Raw genomic sequence first — 24,646 nt, forward strand, 5'->3', positions numbered from 1 at the left:
ACGGAAATTCCAGATGGGAACCTAGAAACTTCTGCAAACAATATTCTCTCCAGACTATCTGACTGGGTCACTCAAAACAAGCTAACAATTTCAGTGACAAAAACAAAAATGATGATCTTTAAGGGAAGACTAAATTATGCTCCAGTGATAAAATATCAAGGAAATTCGCTTCCTTTAGTGTCTACATACAAACATCTTGGTGTTCTCTTAGATGACCATTTAGCCTTCCCTTCACACTTAACAGCATCTCTCTAAAAAGATTAACTTTACATCAATGCTCTTCAGAAACGAATGGAGACTAAAATACAATACTCTCTGTATCTTGTATCATAATGTCTTTATCCCAATTTCTATCATATCCCTCCAGTATATGGTTTCAAAGGGCCAGCCTTCTTACTCTTAAATCCCAACTGGAAACTATACAAAGGTGTTTTCTCTTGGCATTGCTATGAACATGCCGTGCAGTCTCCACATCGGCGCTACACGCTATCGCAGGCACTTTACCTGCTGACCATGTTATTTATAAAGGTCTCTGCTATTATTAGGAAAGGGATACTTATTACCTTCCTAAATATTACTGTCGATCCAACTGCTGACCCAAAGAAAGAAAAAGAGAAATGCTGGAATCTTCTCACAAACTGTTAGCAATCCGGCTGGTTCTTGTCTACTAAAGGTATTGTTACTAAGTCGTTTATAGCTGACATTTCATTTATCTGTTCCAACATTGTATAGAAATGGTTGTTCCCCAGTCTCTGCACATCATACTTAATAACAGGTCATGGATCATTGAATGCGAAGCTCCTACAGTTTAATCTTACCTCTACAGATTCTTGCTTATGCGGTGGCACCGAGACTGGCAACACGTGATTTTTTCTGCCCAATCTACTAAGACCTTCGGCAACAAATCTCAACTACATCTCGTCATTTTACTTCTGGAAATGAACACGATTTAACTACAAATAAGAAACTTTTGAAATCTTCAAAGAATTTGCAAAAGAAATCCTTAACAGATGGTGGCAGCTAACCGGCTTATTGTCAGGATATCAGCCCTGTAACTCAATTTCGATTTCTTTATCTGGTTACTTGGCTCGAACAGAACTTATTGCAATTTTTTTTTTTTTTTTTTTTTTTTTGTCTTGTGCTCTCTCTCCTTTTTCTTCTTCTGCTGACTTGTCTCCTGGATAAAACGGAATGTGTGTGTGTGCGCGCGCGCGCTGATGGCGGCATGGAGTTCTTTGAATGATTCCAAACTCACTTTGGACATTCAGTGCGTGACTGTCGATGTTAGCCACGGTACATGAGCAGTTGTGGCCTACTTCCCCGTGGTGTAGACGAACACTGGGCAGGCTTTCCAGGTGATAGCCTTCCCGGTGACAAAATGGCCAGAAACAACTAAACAACACACTGCACAAACGTACCACTACACACAGTTATGGTCTTTTACAGAATTCTATATCCATCACAGGGTACCAAGGCAGAGTTGAACTGACATTCAGGTGCCGTCCTACATAAGATACTATACAGGGTGTTTCAGTTAAACGTTTCAGAACTTCTAAGAGGGGTAGGATACATCCTGACAACTCGAAATCATATAGCAATGTGGGGTCGGAAATGCTTTCCTGAAGCGGTGTTGTACACAGAAGCACCATAAAGAAAAGAGACCGTAAGTGAGAAATCGTTTTAATAATACATGAAAAGAAGCAAAAGGTACATGGATTAAAGTAAGTGTTCGAAGTTTCTTCCACGGGCTACAATGCACGCCTCACATCTCCGACGCATGGACATCCGAACATTCTGGAATACTCCAGGCGAATTTCGAATTTTTTCGGCAGCTACTGCGATTCTTGCAACCAGCTCCTCAGCATTGTCAACAGGGGTGTCATAAACTAGCGATTTCATATGACCCCAGAAATAAAAATCAAGACATGATAGGTCGGGTGACCGAGCAGGCCAACGCACGGGACCACCACGTCCGATCCACTGTTGACCAAATGTGACATCCAGGTAGTTATGAACATCTCCGCTATAATGGGCAGGGGCTCCATCGTGTTGGAACCACATTGTCTGTTGCGTCGATGCAGAAATCTGTTCATCTCTCAAAAGTTGTGGCAATACTTGCTGCAGAAAGATCAAGTAGATAGGTCCGGTTAGACGACACGGTAACAGGTAAGGTCCGATGAGGTGATCTCCCATAATACCGGCCCATACATTGACCGAAAATCGAATGTGCTGCACGACGTCGTATTGCATGCGGGTTCTCGAACGCCCAGATATGGTCGTTATGCGTGTTGAAAATTCCTTCCCTTGTGAAGGATGCCTCATCGGAAAACAACACTTCAGCAGGAAAAAGGGGATTTGTAGCACAAATCCCCTTTTGCTTCTTTTCATGTATTATTAAAACGATTTCTCACTTACGGTCTCTTTTCTTTATGGTGCTTCTGTGCACAACACCGCTTCAGGAAAGCATTTCCGACCCCACATTGCTATAAGATTTCGAGTTGTCAGGATGTACCCTACCCCTCTTAGAAGTTCTGAAACGTTTAACTGAAACACCCTGTATATGTCTATGGAAGCAGCTTCAGGAGACAGGAACCATTGCAAGAAGAGCTGGCCAAAGTCGCCCGAGGGCTACTCCAATCAGAACAGACAGCTATCTGGCTCTAAGCAAGACAGAACTCTACGAGATTTCCTGTCATCAACTGTCTCTTGAAGTTGCTGTAGCCACAGATTAAAGAAAAATATTTCCATCCGGACTGTGTTAAAATGGCTCAATTCAAGTGAGGAAGGGCTCAATTCAAGTGAGACTATGCACGGAAGCCAGTGGTTTGTATACCATGAACCCCACTACTAGAGTTTGGGCTGCTTTGGTGGTGGCAGATCCCAGGATTACGGTCACTAGGATTGATAGCCTCTGCACTACTCATTCTGTTTGAGTATTTGAACGGTCCATTTGGACAGATTTACTTGGTTTCCATGTACGCAGTGTAACCACTTTTTCTTACCTTTTAGAATAGAACCTTTTCTTAACTATATTGAAAACCTCTTAATCAAACTGTCTGGCAAAAGTGCTTATTATGATGGATGCTAACGCTTCGTGCACTTTTTGGAATAGTCCGGTGACGGATCCAAATGGAGAACTATTGGAAGAATTACTTAGAACTAACAATCTAACGTTGTGGAACTCTCATGGTCATCCACCCACTTTTGTTTCATCACAGGGCCAGTCGTTTATCGATATTACAATTTCAAACTCAACGTTTGGGCAATGTGTTAATAACTCGATGGTCCACACTTCGTGGGCTTCCAGTGACCATGATGCCATAACTTTTGACATTGCTACCAATTATGACTCGCGTTCCTTGAGATGTTCTTTTGATTTCCGTCTTTATAAAAGACTGGAATACTTTTGACAAAAGGAGGCAGACTGTAATACTTGTGACACTAAATTACGTGAATACACTTCTCCAGACGACATTGTAAATATAGGGCGATTAACTGCCAGTGCGCAGGAGGTGGAAGTACAAAAACTTATAAGCAAAGTTTGTGATGCTTCATTACAAAAGAAAAATCGTAAGGAAAATTGTTCCCTGGTGGACCCACATCTCTCAGAAAAAATGTAAAGACAGCTCGCAGAAATTATCAACGTGCTAAAAGAGGTAACTGATCTCGGGTAGAGATTGAACGTCTCGAGGAACTGTATAAAACGGCAAGGAGAGCATACTTTAATAGTACCTACAGGGAAAAGCGTTCAGCTTGGGACAAAGTTTAAAGATGACCCCTGGGGTTTACCCTATAAATTGGTCTGTGAGAAAATACATCCAGGCGAAACTTTTTCGTCTATTGTAACTCCGGATAATGTCGGATAGTGATCCGATTCTATCAATGCTCTGCTTGATGGAATTGTTCATCAAGATGTTACAGTCCCTGAAAGTAATGAAAGACTATAATGAGACATGAACATTTAACCTATGTTGGCAACAGTTCTGAGGATCCTTTCTCACAAACTGAAATTGAGAATGCAATAAACACAATGATAGATGGAAAATGTCCCGGAGTTGACCTACCTGAAGTTGCGGTGTTGAAAAGGGTTTGGAAGGTCTGTCCTAACCTCATAATAAATTTACTACTTGTTTTAATGAGGGGGTGTTTCCAAAACCTTGGAAACTAGCAAATCTGAAACTGCTATTAAAGAATTCTGGCAAGCCGCTAAATGTACCTACTTCATATAGGCCTATCGCCTTTCTGCCGATTCTCGGTAAGGTTATGGAGAAATAAATTGTAATAAGGTTTCAAAATTATTTTTTAGCTAAGGAATTAAATGCAAAAACGCAATTTGGTTTTACAAAAGGAATGTCCACAATAGATGCAATTAAAAAGATCATGGATTCAGTTTCTCCTTCACAGTCTAAATATTTCCTCGGCCTCTTCGTGGACTTCAAAGGGGCCTTTGACACTGTTTGGTGGCAAAGTGTCCTGGCGAGGTTCCGGGAGGCCGGGGTCTCCGTTCCTATTTACCGGCTTGTTTCAAGTTACTTGTGACAGATTTGTTTCTGTTACTTCAGGTTATTGTTCTGTGACCAGACCTATCACCGGGGGCTGCCCTCAGGGATCCGTTCTCGGCCCTGTTTGCTGGAACGTGGTCCTTGATGGGCTCTGTGTGGACCGGGATAAAGTTCTAAAAATTGCTTACGCCGATGAGCTTATGTTAATTTTTGGAGAATCAAGGCCGGAATTAGAAAACAGAGCTAATGATATTGGATTACTTAAATTATTGGTGTTTAACACGTAAATTAAAATTTTCAATCCCTAAAACTAATTAAATGTGTTAAAAAGCTACTTAAATTTATATCGACCCCCCCCAAATATTAAGCTTAATGGTGAAGCAATTAAAATTACTCGTACTTATAAATATTTAGGAATTATGTTGGATGACCGCTTTAATTATGTTAATCATGCTAAATATGTATTATATAAGATCAAGGTGTTGACAGGTAAAATTTTGAGAATCACCAAAAATGTCTGGGGCCTTAAGCCTGCTACTCTCAAGTTGTATTATACGTACTTGTTTATTTTTACCAATAACTTGCTATGCTGCTGGTGCCTGGGGCTCCAGAGTTAATCATTGTTCAGTTAGAAAGTACCTTTTGCAGGCGCAGCGCTTTTTTATTTTGGCTGTATCTAGGGCCTGCAGAACGGTTTCGACCCTGGCTCTACAGGTTCTCTGTAGTAGGATACCAGTACAATATGAGGTAATTTTTCAATACCTGCAGTATCATCGTAAGAAACATCTACCGGCTGGTGTGGGGAATTACTTTCTGAATCTCGATTTTCCGGGAAAATGTGATATTGCTAGGCTTCGGGGTGAATTTTTAAGGGATTGACAACAAGACTGGAGTGAATCAGAGTTAGGTAGAATTACAAAACAAATTCATTCCTCATGTCTCGGAATATAATAAACAGATGAACTGGTTCAATGCTGGTCTTAATGTTACATTTCTGTTAACAGGACACGGGAACCTTAACAGCAAGTTATTCTTTTTTGGTTTGGTCAACTCTCCTCTCTGTCATTGCGGTGCTCCTGAGACCGTGGAGCATCTGTTATTTGACCGTAAGATATATTTGGATATTAGAAGTGGGCTACAAATCCTAACTGGGATTTTTGATTCGTTCAATTGGACTCTGTTCTTGGAGAACAAGGATAATTTTATGGCTTTATCTGAATATGCAGATAAACTGTTTAACAGAAGAAAATCTATAATGAATAGAGATATGCCTTGAAGTGACTAACACGATTGTTGTGCATTACTTTATTAGTATGTATCTGGAGTCTAAGATTAATAGTAAACAATGATTAGATATGAGCTGGTTGTTTCATGAATGGAACATTGTACATAGTTGTAAATAATCTTTGGGCCAAAATTAAGGGTCCATGTTTCTGTCCAGATTAATGATTCTGGAATTTAAAAAAAAAAAAAACTTGGAAAGATTATGAAATGTATTTATTAAAGAGTATGAAATGTATTTTTGTTGTATTGCAAAACGTTAAACTTTAGTCGTAGTAATATTAGGACTGAATCAGACAGATGATTGGTTTTATTGTTTTTGAAAGTGATATGTTATTGAACTTGGATTGCACTGCTGATACTTAGTTATTCTATATGAGACTTCGTTTGTACATGGTTAGATTTCTCTTCCAAGTGTGCGACTTTGGCTCAGTTCTCTGGAACAAACCAATCAAGTTCTTGGACAAACCAATCATGAGTTCTTTGGGAACTCATGATTGGTTTGTCCAAGCTGTAGATATGGCAATTGTAGATGAGACAAGATCCTTAGGTCTCTGTATCTAGCTTAGTGCGAGTAATAGATGTTTTTTTTTTTTTTTTGTTGTTTTCTCGAGTTGATTGTAAGGACCAAACTTAGGATAAGGTTTGATTTATTTGTGTTTATTGTTGTTTTGTTGGGCAGTATGTGAGACTTGACGATTTAAGCATAGTGTATGACTTCCTTTCTTAATAGGCTTCTCTTCCTTTCTTAAATAATTAGTTACTTATTTATACACAATTTTTTCACCTACATTAATTTTATCTGGTAACTACAAGTTATCTGAGCCTCTGACTGCGTTAACAAAATTCCAGACAATTTATTTATTCAGCTAGAAAATTTAGTGAGACAATTGACAATACACATGAAAAATTTAGCATGTTTAATTATAGAAACTGACTTAAATACATACAAAATTTATCACAAGAAAACTTTTCCATATTACAAATGTTGCCCCACTGGGATAGACAATTTCAACAAGTCCGTTCTATATCTCATTCTAAATTGAATTATATATAGTTCTTTACGACATTCCAATTTGATTATCCAGCTACCTCCTAGGCTAGTCAAAATTATCACAGTTTGGATTTCAGAATGCCTTTCTCCCTTTTTTTGGATTATTTCCTTGACTAGGAATAATAATACGAAACAGTACTTACAATAACTTTCATTTCTCCGAGTTTTTGAACCAGCTCCTTGATCTTCCGGCACTTTCTTTAATAGCTTCCACATCTGATTCCTTGTTATTATTATCCAAGATTCTCCATGACTAAACTCACTTTAATGTGGCCTATTCATACTAAACGGCCCACTTACTATAAATTTATCTACTCTCTTTGAACTACTAGTTACATAATCCCAACCACGACTGCTCACTGCTTCCCAACTTGCTAACTCCGCTTACTTGCCACCGAACCAGTCCTTATATATTCGAACTTTACCTAAATTTCCCTGAATTTTGACCTGACCTCCCCTCAGTAAGTCGAATGTTCACCGTACTTCTGAGAAATATGGTCTCGCCCTTAGATATTTTCCTAATGACTATTCCTTATCCCATTACAACTATTCATTGCGTGTATAACTGTTGTTCACTGAAATTTTCTAATTATACAGAATGTTCCCATGTTAATTTCGCCCATATACTTTATTATTATTATCTTAATTTTAATTTATTTATTTATATAAAAAAAAAAAAATATATATATATATATATATATATATATATATTTTTTTTTTTTTTTTTTTTTTTTTAAATAAGCTTAAGCTTACAATAGAAAGGATACATGCTGTATGTTTAAGTTCCCTTTTAGGTGTACGTGTATTGGTTAACCTACTTGATAAGGTTAACAACAGTGTATCCTCTAAAATGGATGCAGTTTACATGCTAAAGCTGATTTCTTCATTATTGCTTCGTTGTAGAATATTAGAGTTTTCTTTTCTGTATTATTATGAGTGTTCTAATTTCTTCTCATAAGTGCAGGAGTGAATGCACCCTTCCTACAAGGGTTAAATTAAATTAATCTCCAAAAGTGATTGTAGTTTTGATAACCAAATTTGGTATTTATTTATTGCTGTAAATAGTGATTTGTCTATTCTTCTCTAGTTGAAAGAAATGTTAAATTGTTGGCTTTGTAAATAATGTGTATATTAGTTCTACTTTCGATCTGGTTGTGTGGACTTACCGATTTGCGTGTTTTGTCCACTAGTGTCTTATATTCTTTAATCTCTTGCTTTCTTCCTCTTCTTGCTTTCCCTCTCTTTCCCATCCATTCCCTTACCTCCCACTTCTCACGCTATGTTCCTTCCTTTTCATTTTCCTTATTGTTGGTCTTTGCTTGTTGGTGGTCCCTGGCACGCCTCCACGTAGCGTGGGATGGGAGTCAGAGGGCAGCGGACCAGGTTTTTGCTGTCCCTTGGTTCCAAGCGCCAGCACTCAACATAACACACAAACTTTACACACCGATACTTATTCACACTTGCTCGCTTTGGCATATTTGATTTTCAGATGCTACTGCGGCACATATGGAAAAGCTGGAAGACCGCCTCAAAAAATAAGAATACCTTAAATACCATTATCCCCAAATCACCGCAGAGCTCGTAGAAATTGGTACCATGAACATGTGACTTGGAGCCCTGACAAATAGGGCACAGTTTTGTTCTTTTATGAATTCCGTTTTAACCTACAAACAGATTCTATACATTATTTCGTCTGAAGATAACGAGGAATGCGGTGCTATCCCTTCAACTGAAGATATCCAACGACTACCGTGGCCAGCACAATCACCAGACTTAAATCCGATCGAACATGCGTGGGACGCCCTTGCACGCCGAGAGCCAACTCCTTGGTCACTTGGTGAGCTAAGGTCTACGCTGTTGGAAGAATGGGATTTTTTGCCACAGCATGGTTCACCGCTGTCAGGTGTTTAGCCGTTGGAGGTGATCATACGCCGTACTGATGTCATATGATCATATTTTCGAGCATCTTTTATCGACTTCTGTAATGTGACCTTTTTCATAATTCTTATACAACCCCTATAAACGTATCTTATATCTGTCAGAAATTTCTCGCTGTCTACTCATTTAATCGGTATTTAATGTACACCACCATACTAAATTTTGTCCCGCTTTATCGCAAGCTGGACAAGTTACACCACGTTTTATACGTGTTCTGTTAATTTTGTCGAGCAGTTTTTTTTTTTTTTTTTTTTTGTAGTTGTTGGCGCATCGGCTTCTGTGGCCATATTGCACCTCCCAAGGTTTTTGCAGTAATTTGATCCAAGCCCGAGGCGGGAATCGAACCCGCGACCTTTGGGATGCCGGGCCGGTACTTTACCCACTCGGCTAGCCCGGTCGGCTATGTCGAGCAGTGTATTAGAACTTATAGTGCTTAGTACCGTGCAAAAGGTTGAAGTTTGAAAAGAAAGAAGATACTTGCGACATTAGACTTTAATTTCTGTAGATTGTAATTTCCGGAAAATACATGTGAAAGAAGGATATTCCAGAGAATAGGAGAAATAAATGAGAATTAGAAAAAGTTGGTCCTATGAATTTGGAGTTGGACGATGACTAATTGCAGCACATGTTTCGACTGGTTTGGAAGAGAGTAGGGAAATTACATATGATAATTTAGAAGTACAGTGCCCACGGAAATATCTATAGAAATAGTCATGAACAGAAATTGACATCTATGAGATAAGGACTGCAGGGACTTTAAGATCTCTCTCTCTCTCTATTGCACCCAAAAACTTGTGATGTTCTTGGGCTTTATTCAAAATAGAATCCAAGTTTTGAGTGCACCACACCTTAACGTGAGAACAATATTCCATTGTATGGGGGATATACAAATCCTAAATCCCCCATACAATGGAATAGCTGTTTAGAAAAGTACGACAAAAGCGAAAAATAAACCCCAGTTTTTTGATGCAGAGGAAGCAATACAATAAAACTTCAATTTTGGGGACCTCGGGTTAACGGACGGGGGGGGGGGAACTCACTGGAAACAGCATTCCACCATATGATCACGGTAAATTACCTTCTAATAATTATATTATTGTTATGTAATATGTATGGATCAATAAAGTCAAAGTAAATAATGTGTTTTTATTGTTTCAGCGTTTTTAATACATAGAGTACCTATACAGAGTAACTGTTTTAATTTTCAATTATGTGAGGTACAAATGGTTTCGAAAAATAGCTTCCGATTTAACGGGCATTCACAATGACGAACCCCCTCCCTTTTCCTTATTAGACATTAAAGAAGGTTTCCTATTTATTTTACAAGGTAGTCCTAGTAATCTCCAATAGCGAGCGATATGTGATTCTGTCTACAAATCTGTGTGTCATCGAATATGACATGACGATGTAGGCAGTGGATATATGTTGTATGAAGACCCTACCTCCTAAACGTTAGTTCAACTCCGCCCCAACTGCACTGGGTGATGGCAGTCATCTACCAACTACTACTACCAGTTGAGAAAGAGGGTCGTTATTCCTCAGTGTGATGTGAATGTCACATCTCGACCTCTGCTTACATTAGTTTAAACCTGACTGATCACCTCCAGTATATTAGGTGCAATGTTTCTGACCTTGCACATGGGAGTATACCCAAGGTTACTAATAATCCCACCAAGGTGAAGGTGCAAGCAGCAGATATGCTACCGAACAACCAGACTTTGCCGAAATTCGGTCCATTTGACTCACAAACGGGACCTGAATATAAGCTCCCTCACCGTTTTAAACTCTGAGGTAGCAGCCGTGGTTATCAAAATACAAACATAAATGCTGCATTAGTGTTCATTAGAAACGCATTTTGTATGGCACTCAGCCATTGGGCGTGGAAAATATTAACGACACAGAGCGCGGAAATTTGAAAACAAAAATAAAATCAAATACATTTGTGAAAAGCTTGTTCAACACTTGAAAATATTAAGCACCGGTTTTCACATTCGGGCAATACGATTAATTATGAATGTGCTCGAAATCGGCGGTGATACTGATATTTTGGTAAATAATTGAAACGCGTTCAGCTTAATGCTATAAAAAAAAAAAAAAAAAAAAAATTATCAAACAAAACAGCATTCTGGTACAAGTCGATCACAAACTATCCTAGTCCTGTAAGAATTTCCAATAAGATCCACTGAAGGAGTGACATATCTGACACTATAAATTCTGCCCCAGCTACAAGACTCTGGAACGCCTTTCTATGCTATTTAATAGCAATCATACAAAACCGACCATGCCCCCCCCCCCCCGCTCTCATTGACTCTTAAGGGTTGGCCTGGTGACGGATCAGACCTGGCGGTACTATAGTTTTGCTACTGCGTTTGTACCAAATTAAAACTGCAAAATTATCAGACATTCGTAAAACTTTCGGTGTATTTATATCAACAGTTTATTTAGAGCAGGGACGATGAGATGACCTAAATATTAATCCAAGTAATAAACAAGACGTAATGACCGAATTTTCCTTCCACCTCTTTCTCAATAACATCAAACATGAAAATCATCACGCGAATCGTATTTTGTTTAATTCAGAGATTTCAAAAGGAACTCTTCATCTATTCAAAGAGAAATAAGGGAGCACTGTTTCGCAACGAGTAGGGAGGAGTTGAGATAATAATGAACTCCCATCCCCAAACCAGACTTGGGCGATCCAAAGTCTAATTAAGGATAAAGTTACGGTAATTAATTTTCTCACAATTTAAAACACATTCTGTGAAAGTAGCAAAAGAGCTTTTAATCAAACCTATGTACGTTTTGTATACCCCAGGGGCTCACATCTGGTGAGTATGGGCTTGGCACACCCAGGATCCTAAGCTGGATATCATCATTCTTCTCTTTCTCGCTTTCTTGGTGATTCCCCTCTCTCACTCTCTCTCTCTGGGAAGCCATGATCGCAATTATAAATTGGCGTGTGTGTGTGTGTGTGTGTGTGTGTGTCATGTGCGCGCGCGAGCCAAAATTTAAACAAGCAGTTCTTAAAAAATACATTTTAATTAACCGTATATAAACATATACTCGTAACCCCAGGGGCTCACATCTGGTGAGTATGGGCTTGGCACACCCAGGGTCCTGAGGTGGATATCATCATTCTTCTCTTTCTTGGTGATTCCCTTCTACTCTCTCTCTCTCTCTCTCTCTCTCTCTCTCTCTCTCAGGGTAACTCGGGATTTTTTTTTTTTTTTTTGGCTGGTGCAGCATAAGCCTCGGCTTCCTTGCACCATATAGCTAATAATAATAATAATAATAATAATAATAATAATAATAATAATAATAAGTTAGTGCAAATGCATCATATCTATATACACAGTAAATTAACCAAGGTTATTAGAGGCATCGTTTCATTTCATCTCATACTTTTTTTAAATTTAATTTACTACGTATAGACATGATGCATTTGCACTAACTTATGTGTCTGTATATTTTCCTGCAGTCTGAGGCCTTTGCCCTTTATTAAGTATAAACACTTTTTATTAAGTATAGCCCATGGTCCTAATTGCAACTATCGCAATACTAACGCAAAGTTCTGTTCACATGATTTTTACATTTTATTTTTAATTTGCACAACTCCGTTGTAATAAAATTGTAAAGATTTTTTTGTAATTCTGTTCTGAAACTAAAAAAAAAAAATAGTAATAAAATGAATAAATAAATAAATAATATAAATATATAATAATATAAATAAATAAAATAAAATAATTAAAAAAAAGACAAGAAGCCAATTAGTATACCGCTAAATTCCGCATTTAACGCAGCAAACTTTCATTTATGCCAATATTGTCGGTTGAAGTCTTGACACCTTAAGTGCGTTAGCATACGAATATATGCGTAAGTGCCTCTTGTCTTTACTGTGTCCGTTCGTCCGACCGCATGTAAAGACTTGACTCCTAGTGGATGGATTTTTATAAAATTTTATATTTGGCTATCTTAGAAAGATTTGTTGGGCCATCCCAAATTTCATTAAAATCGGACCGATAGAAATCCGGCAATTATTTCCTTCTTTTTCTTTTTTTACATTTGATATTCGTATATCGTATATTATAGGTGAGGCACTGGATATTATGTTTGTGTTGCTGTGTGCTGACTAGATTGAATGAACTGACAATATGACGAATGCGCAAAAACGAAATGATCGGTTCGTACATACAAGTCGTTGCTTTTTGCTATTTTGTTTTTTTTTCTTTTATCATGAGTTATTCCTATTTGCTAACGCGCCTGAAATGTAACGCACTGCGTACCTGAACCAACTTGCGTTTAAAATTATTAGTGCACTGTCAATTCCCCGTGAAATTAAGAGGAAATAGAAAACAAAAGCGGATTGTGAGGACTCATCCGTTAATATTGACTCCATATAAAAGTATTAATGTGAGAAACAACAAGATTTTGATTTTTGCAACCATAGTAGCAATTAAACATCGCAGCCAAACAAAAGCTCTCCAAGGTAAACGAGTCTGACCCTATATCGAGTATAGAAACTGTCCATTCCGTTTTTGAAGGATACAGTGTATTATTCTGTGATATTAATTTCAGTAAAGTTCAGTTGGTTGTCTGGAATTTGCACCGCAGAACAAAAATCATTAGGTGTTGGTATATTTATAAAATAAATACAATTACTTGTACACGAAGGGAAGAGAATCTTATATACAATCCCCACCATGGTTAAAATGGCATGATAGGGGATTGCATTATTCACATGCAATGCTCCTGTTACTAACCTCCTGTTACTAATCCACGGGTGAGTAAAAGAAGCACAACAGAGAGCAAGTCATTGAAAGCATTTATAGGTGTAAAAATATAGACGGTATAAGTAAATTAATTAAAGAAAGGCACAAAGTATCAATTACACAATCACATTATTTTGAGCAGGTATGATCACAGCGTCCAATTACAATTCTGGATGGGGTCGGTCACATGTAAATAGTCCACGGTGATCAACAAAAGCATCAGCGACCTTCCAGGCAGGCTAGATGTATTTGTCTTCATCATCTGTGAGGATCAAAGATACCCACTGTCCATTTTCTCTTCAGATGCGAGTCCCAAAGAACTTGATATGGTTAATAGCTGTCAAGCTATTAACCATATCAAGGTTAATAGCTGTCATGGCGAATAGCTGTCAAGAGTGTTCTTTATCTGTTATGGAATCAAGCTGCTTCCAACTGTATGCCGAATTTGTCGCAAAGAAGAGAGGGCCACAGTGATTTGCTTGGCGCAATCTAAGTGCACAGGTCCCAGATATTTGGTTCGGACACGATATCTACGAGCATTTTGGTTGTGAAGACAAGCTATGCCTGTTTATTATGTCTGCAAGTTTCAATTATCCGACTGTTGCCCGATAAAAGACACTCTGGTCTTTTATCGGGCAACATATATATATTGTTCTCACCCCTAAATAGACTAATTTGGCCTATAAAATTCTTCCGTGTCGATTGGAATCGAATCCAGACTTTTCCCCACAGACACGGAAAAGCAGCGATCATACCAAATGTAGGCATTGGCTTACAGAAAAATTGAATTTTGTGCTAATATAAAGGCAACATAATATAAATTTACTTGTGACTGAATGAACTGAAGTTGAATTTAAATTCAAGAAAAAGAATGCTTTTCAGGTTATTTAAAAATGCCGACTCCTGGAATAAAAATGTAGGTCAATAAGAATGTACATTTACTAAGTGGCCAATAATTATGGACAGTGCTACTTGGGATTTACAGGTTAACAATGCTGCTACTCTTATGAATACTTAGCCCTCAACAAGCTTTAAAAAAATTCATCAGGAGAAGCCTAAGAAAAACCTTACCTCGTATCCGCTTTCATCGCATAGAAGACATGTTTCATGGATCCACATCAGGCGAAATCTCTTGGACCCAGGAGTCACTTATGCCACACTGAACTACAGTACAGTCGTGCAGTAAATAGTTATGGATAACTTAAACGCTTAGAGTAAGCGCATAAATGTTAAAAGTTAGACAATCTTGTGTATTATGATCTTGTTTTTTTTAAAAGGTGTATAAACAACTGCACAATATGAAATACTGTATTTTAACTGTACTACAGAAAGTAACCTGCGCCCCACTAGCTGGATGACTGTAAAGAGAATTTCGAAATAAACTGATGGAGGATAATAATAATTAATAACATAATTGAGTAAATCCATTTTGATTATTTCTCAACTTTTCACTCAGAAATATTCGATTAGTTAAAGTTGTTAAATTTCCTTTTGCATTTCACTATCACAGGTTTTACAAGGATTCAGGGCTGTAAACAACCTCATGAAAGGTCCTGAACTTTAATCAGACCGTAAAAGCCAGCATATTTTTGTATCTGAAAGGAACAAATTGTGATTTTTTGGTGACTTATTTTCAGCAACACACACACACACACACACACACACACACACACACACACACACACACACACACACACACACACACACACACACACACACACACACACACACACAATGTTGTCTGCTTTTGGTATAATGCAATGATGATGTTCAACCCACTCAATGAAGGGGTTTAAAATAAAGCTGATACATTCCAGAATTGTAAGATATCCACGCTTGAATCAGTTTTTTTTAATGTACTGTATACTGTATTATGGCTTTGGATCTGAGGTTGATGAATTGAGAAAAACAAATTTTTATATTTTGTTCTTTGCTAATAAAAAAAAGCTTTTTATCAAAATGCAATGTTAATTGTTACATTAGATATAACTATTATATTACAAAATGTTTTTCCTTTTTTTTTCTAATATTTATCATATTATTTCTGTAGCACCCCTAATTTTAAGGTCATCTACAGGCTGGTTAATATATCCCACACGATTTAATCTTGTTTATTAATTTTAGCTAAAATGCCTTTCTCTATTTCTGCAACAAAGGTGGAAATAATAAAGAAATATAAGACTTATTTATTTAAAGATAAATTATACCAGTCTCTTACATAACGTACATACTAAACCTATTAACAACTTACCTTCAGTGTTAGGCCAAGAAGACATTTCCATCACTTCTTGGTAACCATCAACGCTGGACTGGAATCCAAAAGAAAGAGTGCTAGACGCTACGGACGGACTGTTTTCATCCACACAACTTTCAGTAGGCATAATGTGGCAGCTAATCTGATCTAGGTTCTCACTAGACTGGAAATCGGAATTGGATATCATTGTAAGAATTCTAAGATCGGGAGTAAGGACCATATGGAGATCAGCTGACGTTCAAGTTATATACTCATATATTTATCCAGTGACCTCAATTACTTAGTAGCATCAATACTGAAATTTGACCAGCAATTTTGAGGGGAAGAGATTTTTTTTTTTTTTTTTACTGTTGCGAAATACTGACACCATTTAATAAAAGAATGACTTTATGGAATATGCCGGTCCAGCCAGCTTGTTAGTGACGTTACTGTTTAAAGCGTTGAAGGTACACACGCTTAATGTGTACAGTAACACCGGTACGTATTAATATTATTTCTCTGCCTCCATGGTTCAAAAAACATTTGTTTGTGGCCAAGAAAGACGGAGGTTGCCGCACCCACAATTCACAATGAAGAGTATACCGTCATATCCAGCAAGGTGAGAGGAGCTGTGCTAAAATCACGCACTGAGTCAGCCCGATGACGTAACGCAGACACACATGTACGCCTGATAGCTATAAACTGAAAGACAGGAGGATAATGGGATATTTGGGGCTGTCTGGTGACGTCAGGTGTCACTGTTGCCAGGGGCAACATGTACTGTCATTTACTCGGATGGCTTTGAGATAAGTTAGCAGACAAACAGAAACGGATGTTTGAAGCGCTGGTGTTATCACTCTGCTTTGCTTTTTGAAAGAAGCAAAATTAGCATCCGTACAGATATGTAAACGATTAAACATTTGCCTTACATAGAAACTTTGTGAGGAAATATTCTGTTTAACTGTTCAAGAAGATAAGCAACAGAACAAGTATCTTCGACAGCAAAATGCATTAACTGCACACAACCGTATCACTACACCTAGGGGAAAGTACTATAAATATATATATAAATAAACTGGAACACTGGCTCTTTTAATTAAAATGATTTTTCTACTTAAATATTTTACTTTAAGGGATACTTCATTATTTTAGCAATGGCACCCAAAACTTACATGTTCCAAAATTTTAAATCATGTCTCGCGACTGAAATGATACCAGCATCCATTTCTCGTGTAGCATATCGCCGTAGGTTTACAACCTAATATCAAAAGCATATAATCGGACAGGGTGGGAAACTTAAAATATATGCAATGGCACTCTAGTGACTCTGAAGGGAAGGGGGGATATAAAAGCTCTTAAAACTAAAAATAGAAAAAATATAATAAAGTATATTACTTTAAAGTGCATTGTTTTTTCCGGCCATTATAATCTAATAGTAATCGAATAGTTTGGAAAGTGGAAAAATACAATTAGAAGGTTGAAATACGATGTGTGAAAAAGTAAGTACTTTTTATTTGAGAAACCTAGGTTCTAACACAGTGCCTTTAGCAGGGCTCTGTGAAAAGAAAGAGTTAAGTGAAGGTATAGATATTTTTTAAATAAAACAAAACCAAAAAAAAATCTAAACAAACTACACTAATAATGGTTTATTTTTTCTCGTCCATTTAGATTTACATATGCTTATTATATTGATATTATTTTTATTTTAAAAAAATTCAGGTTTCATACTTTTTAACCCACACCATATGTACATGTTATTTTACCATGCTTTCTCTTGACTTCGCCCTCTTTCTTATTCCAGGGCTCTACTAAAAAACAGGTGTTACTAACCTGGTTTTTCACTTTCTAAGCTATGAGATTAGTCGAGAGCGAGGGAAGTACTATTTTTCATACTTCATTTCGCATATTTTTAGCTTTAATAGCCTTTACATCCTCCTTCCATTGCAAATCCTGGCTTTCCAACAGATTGTAACAGATGTAGCTCTTTCCAATGAAGTTTGGACTTTGTCTGAAATTTAATTATATGTATATACAGTGTATTTGTTTTTAATGTAATTTGGTTATTTTCAGTTTGTTCATATCAATCTTTTTTGGTCCTGGCAGGATTTTTTCCCTCCCTGTACTTGGGCAAACAGAAGAGGGAGTATGTAAGAGTACTGCTAAATTATGTGTAACTGACATTGGTTGGCTGGGACAGCTTTAACTAATAAATATCAAATCCCCTTTGAGTCACTTACTGGAGTACCACTTACAAATCATGGCTTTTAAGAGGAATTTGGAAAGCGAAAATGATTTCCATGATGAATGGGAATCGTTGATTCCCACCGATGACTGTTTGTTTTTGTGGCGCAAAAGCTGCTTCGGCTATATTACGCCTGTTCCAGTTTTGTTATTTCAGTAATGTTAATACTGATGTTTGAATATTAGATGCGATTGGTAACGTTTATTAGACTGAGGTATGTAAAGAGTTCCTTTACATGAGTTTTCTCCCATAATGAGTTCAAGGCTTAATTGTTCATTTGCATGCGATCTGAAAGCCGACTGGCGGACAATTTGGTAACGTGGACATTCTATGATGACGTGCTTTACTGTTAGTATGGTTAGACGCTGAGGGCATTGTGGAAGATCATCTTTCATTAAGAAACATTTAAACCAGACATAGGATATTCTCAAGGCGATATATATATATATATAATTTACAAATTATGTCATAGAAGGGATCGGAGAGGCAGGTACGCTGTGACAATAATGTACAGTAAACCCTCGCTAATCCGGATTTATTGGGTGGAAGGAGAGGTCATCCGGATTAAGCGAAAATCCCGATTAGTGAAGCTAAAGATAACCAAGAACAAATACGTGGAACACAAATAAATGGAAAATTTAATAAATAAAATATAGGTAGTGCTGGTGAAATAAATAAAAACATATCACTGTAGAGCTTTTATTTAAAAACTATAAAAAGACTACATTTATCCATCGATAGAGGGATAAATGTATTGTCTTTTTATACAATTATCAGGTGCGCCAGCGTCGCACGCCAACGCCATTTGATCATTGCTGTGAAAACCACTTAAATACAGCTTCTTTCAGCAACCCTTTTTTTGGCTTTTTTTTAATGTCTGTTTATTTGAAACACTGCTTTTATCACCTCCCACATCAAATTTTAAAGCAAATGTCTTTATAGATTCCTTTTGTTTTTATAATATCTGACACAGTCTGTTGGCCAATACCAAATTCTTCAGCATTTTTTTTTTTTTTTTTCCAGGAACACCATTTTCAAGTTGTTCTATCACTGAGCTTGTTAATGAGAGTTAAAGTAACGTGTTTTCTTTTTGTTAAACTTTTAAATGCTTTAGAACCAATAATTATATGAAATATGTTAACTTATGTACATATATACGTATAAAGAAGTACGCAAATTAAGCGATATAAGCAATAACATCCGTCCGACTCAGGAGTAAACAACGATATTGAACAACACGCAAGACAATGCAATGTATGCTCTCTCTCTCTCTCTCTCTCTCTCTCTGCATAGTCAGAGTGACTTATCTGCCTTCCTAAATCCCATGTGTCTTTCAAAGTACTCAACTTTAAACAGAATTTTTCATATTTCGATCCGGATTATCAAACATCTGGATTAACTGTAACCGGATTAGCAAGTGTTTACTGAGTTTCGCTACTTTTCACTCGTTTGTAGAAGTATGGGTTCGATTCCCGTCTATGATTGGAGGAACTTCGGAAGTCTTCTTCAATCGAAGTAGCTCATTTTAAAAAGGATGTGGATCTCTTGGAACGAATGCAGAGAAAAGCAAGCAAATTAGTCAAGGATAAAAAAGGGTTACACTCTACGAAAGACCAGGTTCTGCAAACTGCAGTGTTTGGAAACTAGGTATTTTCGAGGAGAGCTGACTGAAGTGTTTCAGGCTTTAAACAGATCGAGTAAACCAAATGCTGGTTTCATTTTTACTCTTTCGCGAGCAACACACACACAAACTAAAAAGGATAGTTGGGAATATATTGCGAAAATTTGCTTTCAGCCAGAGTAACTAATTGTTGGAACAAATTTCCATTTTGTTTTGCGGAAGTCTGCATACGTTTAAAGGGTCAGACAAATTATTAAGGGGCCATCTACAAATAATGCAGCGCCTCCGTAGCCAGGTGGGAAGGAGCAGCAGTGCGTAGCACACGCTTCTTGATTAGACCGGGGTTCGAGCCCGTCACCACCAAATACGGAGGATGCGGAAAGGTCAGGGAATGACCACCGCATATTCCCGGAGCAATATGGCCTTAGTTGCTAATGCTCCTAAAAAACCAAATAATGCACAGATGCAATGGGGTGATTTTTTTTTTTTTTTTTTTTTTTTTTTTGCTAACGCGGTAAAAGCTTGTTTCTGTGCATCATTTGCCACTAATAATACTAATGGAGGGTGTGGTTAGCCAATCTCAAGCGGAAGGAAGGTACCCCCTAAGTTATTGGACGTTTTTTAACCCGCACAACATGCAAATCAGCTCGTGAGCACAAAATGGCGCAATGTGGCCTAAGAGCTGATGCTGGAACTCAAACAGAGGGAGAGCCAAAATTTCATGGTTCTTTACGAGGTAGGTAAGGGCGGATTTTCTCGAATGTTACAGACTTTCTTTTTTCATTAAAAAAAAAAAAAAAATATGGAACTTAATCTGAAGTAGTCTGTACTCAAGAAAATTGAAAGCTAGTCAATCTCATCAGTTCTGCCAGGTTCTATTGTCGGTGAAACAGATGAGAGTTAAGCCTTCATGCAGTTTTGTGAATCTAGGCATTATATACAAAATTAATACTTATTTATTTTAATTAGATAAGGTATTCCACATGACTACTGGTTGACGCGTCCCAACTTTTGTATCATATTGTTTGTTAATCTGACATTCAAATAAGTTGGGACGAGTCGACCAATGCATTCAGAAATTACACCGTCCGCTAGTAGATGAAGTTCGCAGAATGTTGATGACACAGAATCTGGTGGACTAAGTTTTCGATTGCAAGTGGTGAATGGATCCACAATTCTGTATCGAAAACGAAGATTTATTTTCTCAGTGCATGAAACTGTCAATCGATTGTTGAGGAAAATCTCACAATGCTGATTTAACGAAATTGACTGGATTACATGAAAACGAGACTGGTATTATCTAAATTGAAGTTCTAATATTGTTTTATTATTAAAAAAAAAGTGGCATCACATAAGCCAAATCAATGTGGAACAGGAATACTGACACTAATCTTACAAAATGTCAACTCACTTCCATGCGTTTATTCAGTTTTTCGCAGACTATTCTGGCAGTTTTCCAGAGCAATCAACGAAGAAAGTCAGAGTTTCCTAGTGTTTTGTTATTTTTCATAGGAATATGCAGCTCTTTATAACTTCAAGTTAGTGGCTTACCGAGTATCCCCTAAAATCGGCATTGCAGAGGACTCCGTATTGCGGACTCTGTGGGAGTGGGTAAATGGTTTCCTAACTATCACAGAAAATAAAACAAAAAAATCAGACAACATGGGTTTGTTAGGGAGAAATGTTGTTTGACAAATTTGATTAGATAATACAATGTGGTCACAGGGGAACTGGATGCAAAAAATAATTCTGATATCATACACTTGGATTTCACGAAAGCTTTTGATACTGTTGTACATAAAAGACTGTACCAATTGGATTCAGTGTGACGTTAAGGGCAAGTTGCTGCTATGAATAAAGGGCTGGTTGAGTGGGAGAAGACAGACAGTGATAATCAATGGACTAATGTTATTAGTGGAGTTCCCAAGGGTTCTATGTTGGGCCCATTGTTGTTTTCTATATTTATAATGATATTGATGAAGGCATATCAGACTTAATATACAAGTTTACAGATGATACAAAGGTTGGCAAAGTGGTTAACGACAGTAATGACGGAATGCTACTGCAACAGGATCTAGAAAAGTTATGCAGATGGGTTAAGAAATGGCAATTGAAATTTAACACTGGAAAATGCAAAGTACTGCATATGGGTAGCAGTAACTCCAGAGTAACGTACCTACTGTGTGGTACTCCAGTCAGGGTAGTAGAAAATGAAAAAAAAAAAAAAAAAAACCTTGGGAAAATTGTGCAAACAGGCTACCAGGAGAGCTCATGGGGTTTTTTCAACGATATACAGGAATTTTAGCAATGATAAGGAGATGATTATCCTATTGTATAAGACAGGCCACAGAGTACTGCATAGGAAGGATGTAGAGCTGTTGAAAAGAGTACAGAGAAGGGCAGCGAGACTGGTGAGGGGAACAAAGGGGTGCTCTTACCAAGGAAGGCTTCAGGTCTGCAAACTGCAACATCTGGAGTCTAGGCATCTGCGAGGTGATTTGATTGAGGCGCTTGAGGCTTTGAATGGATATTCAGCAAGCTCAATGCTGTCAGGATTGTTCCTCTTGCTCAGACTATGCACATGAGTGGGTAAAAATTCAAAATGAAGAATGATGGTTGCAGAATAGATGTGTGGAAGTTTGCCTTTATTAGCGGGTGTTGATTGCTGGAACAAACTTCCATCTTTGTGGTGGAAGTTGACAGCTTAAATAAGTTCAAGGAAGAACTAGGAAAACTATTGGAGGTGGATAGGTGAAATGGGAAGGGGGTTTTCTTGCTGATGCTATATGTGCTTGCTTTCTTGCATCGTTTTCCACTATTAATATTAATCTTACAAAATGTCATCTAATTCTGATGAAATATAAATTATTAACGAGTTCCGCTTAAGGATATATATATATATATATATATATATATTTTTTTTTTTTTTTTTTTTTTTTAAGGATAAGTGGATGGGAGAAACTCGTACACTTTTACAGCCCTCGACTTGCCACTGCTTCTGCTACAGCTGTTTTCTTTTCTGACTACTTTTCCCATATGAGTGCTTAAGTCTTGACACAGTACTATGAATAAAAGGCATAGATGGATTAATGGGGGTGACCCCACATCCTCACTACTATGTCCGAGTATAATTGGTCAGTCAGATGAATAAAAGCCACTGTAGAAGAGATAAATGTTTAGAGCAACTAATCTTGATTAAAGAAGGTATCACTGTTCAATATCCAAAAATTCAATCTGGAAATAAGACACTATCTATTGATAAAGATATAAACTAGCAAAAGCTGTGACCTTGTCTTATATCAGGTAACAGTACATCATCCCTTCCGCGTCTGTCTATCTCTGGTATGTAAGTAGCACTGAAGTGAAAACTGAAATACTATCATATGTTGCTGAAATCTTTCCGCCTCAGCTTCATGCTCCAGCAATCTTGGAACTTGAACAAAATTACCAACATATGGCAGTTACTGCCAAACAGCTTAGCTATTTTTATATTTCATAAATAAAAATAAAACAAATATCAGTTCATTAGTCAGTAAATTGGATACAATATTACAAACCAAACTTGTACGACACACAGGCCAGAAGGGTTTACACTGAGGACTAAACGTTATATAAATAAAGAATAAGTGCAAATTAAATACAGAAGACAGATAAAGAATACATAACAGTCATGACATCATACAGTTTCCAAAATCAATGTATGAAATATAACAAGCCTCATACAATAAATAAATAAATAATAATAATACAATATAGATAATAATTCTAAGGTACACTTCTAAATACCGCAAAGTGAAACATAGCAATCAACAACATTGTAAGAATTAAAAAGAATTAAGTAATGTTAATATTAACATGATGTTATATTTTTAACACATTTTAAAGTAAAAAACAACTGTAATCAGTTGACGAACGTTTGGCGACAGTATCAAGATGTCATATTTTTTAAATCCACTCAAAATGCATGCAAACACACTTTTTTTTTAAATTTCTTTCGTCCATCAAACGACAAAATAAAAAAAAAAGAAAAGAAGAGGAATATTTATGATGAAACGTGATGCAAGAGGCTATCAAAATTGAAGTAATGCGTCCCATTAAGATCGGCATACACGCATAAAAATATGGACTTTCACTGAAGAGTGTTACGCTGCGGTAAGTTGTAAGTAATCTAGAGTATGGCATACCTAAAAATATTTCTAACAGACAAGTATAACAAGTCAACCATATTAATTTTGTTAAACGACGATACGCAAGCCGGTCTCAGTGAAATTGATTAATAGTTCTCTTAAATCAAAGCATCAATCCTTACAAATAGCAAAATTATTTGCTGAATGTTCTCAGTCAGCCTTTGCAGTTCCTTTAGACATAACTAATTACACTCACTTAATTAAAGCATAATGACATTATGTTATGTTATTTAAGTATTGATTATTTCGATTTACAATCTGCAATAAAATACCTTTAAAACAATTACGCCGGACAACCAGAGAAAACTCCACAGATTTTCTGCAATCCAGTTTATCCAGTCCCTCCTTGAATTTATTTAAGCTATCAACTTCCACAACGACAGATGGAAGTTTGTTCCAGCAATTAACCACCCACTGGCTAAAGGCAAATTTCCGCACATCTATTCTACAACTGTCTTTCCTCAACTTTAATTTATGTCCCCTCTGGTTCGTAATCTGAGAAAGTGGAAGAATCCCATCAGAATTCAGTCCACTCAAGGCCTTATACACCTCAATCAGTTCACCTCGCAGGTGCCTAATCTCCAGCTGCTGCAATTTGCAGAACTTAAGCCTTTCTTGGTAAGAGGACCCCTTCGTTCCCCACACTAATCTTGTTGCCCATCTCTGTACACGCTCAAACAATTCTACATCGTTCCTAAAACGAGGCCTCCAGACCTGTAAGCAGTACTCAAGATGTGGCTTGACCATTGCCTTATACAAACGGGTAATCACCTCCTTTTCCTATAGCAAAATTCATGTATAAGTGTATATTATTGTCAA

The 24,646-nt window shown here is 37.2% G+C and overlaps 1 protein-coding gene across 2 annotated transcripts in view; it reads right to left on the reverse strand.

Annotated features, from left to right (window-relative positions):
- The window catches only part of LOC150082970 (uncharacterized), a 92,081-nt gene extending 75,653 nt beyond the window's left edge, over nt 1–16,428 (reverse strand). For both annotated transcript variants that reach the window (XM_090376946.1, XM_090376947.1), the window contains exon 1: nt 15,796–16,428. In XM_090376946.1, coding sequence (XP_090233072.1) covers nt 15,796–16,018 — 223 coding nt within the window. In that variant the 5' untranslated portion in view covers nt 16,019–16,428. The remainder of the gene's footprint in view (nt 1–15,795) is intronic.
- Between the last annotated feature and the right edge of the window lie 8,218 nt (nt 16,429–24,646).

This window comes from Mastigoproctus giganteus, chromosome 7 (assembly GCF_048544385.1).
Source record: "Mastigoproctus giganteus isolate SK-2022 chromosome 7, ASM4854438v1, whole genome shotgun sequence".
Classification (NCBI taxonomy): Eukaryota; Metazoa; Arthropoda; class Arachnida; order Uropygi; family Thelyphonidae; genus Mastigoproctus; species Mastigoproctus giganteus.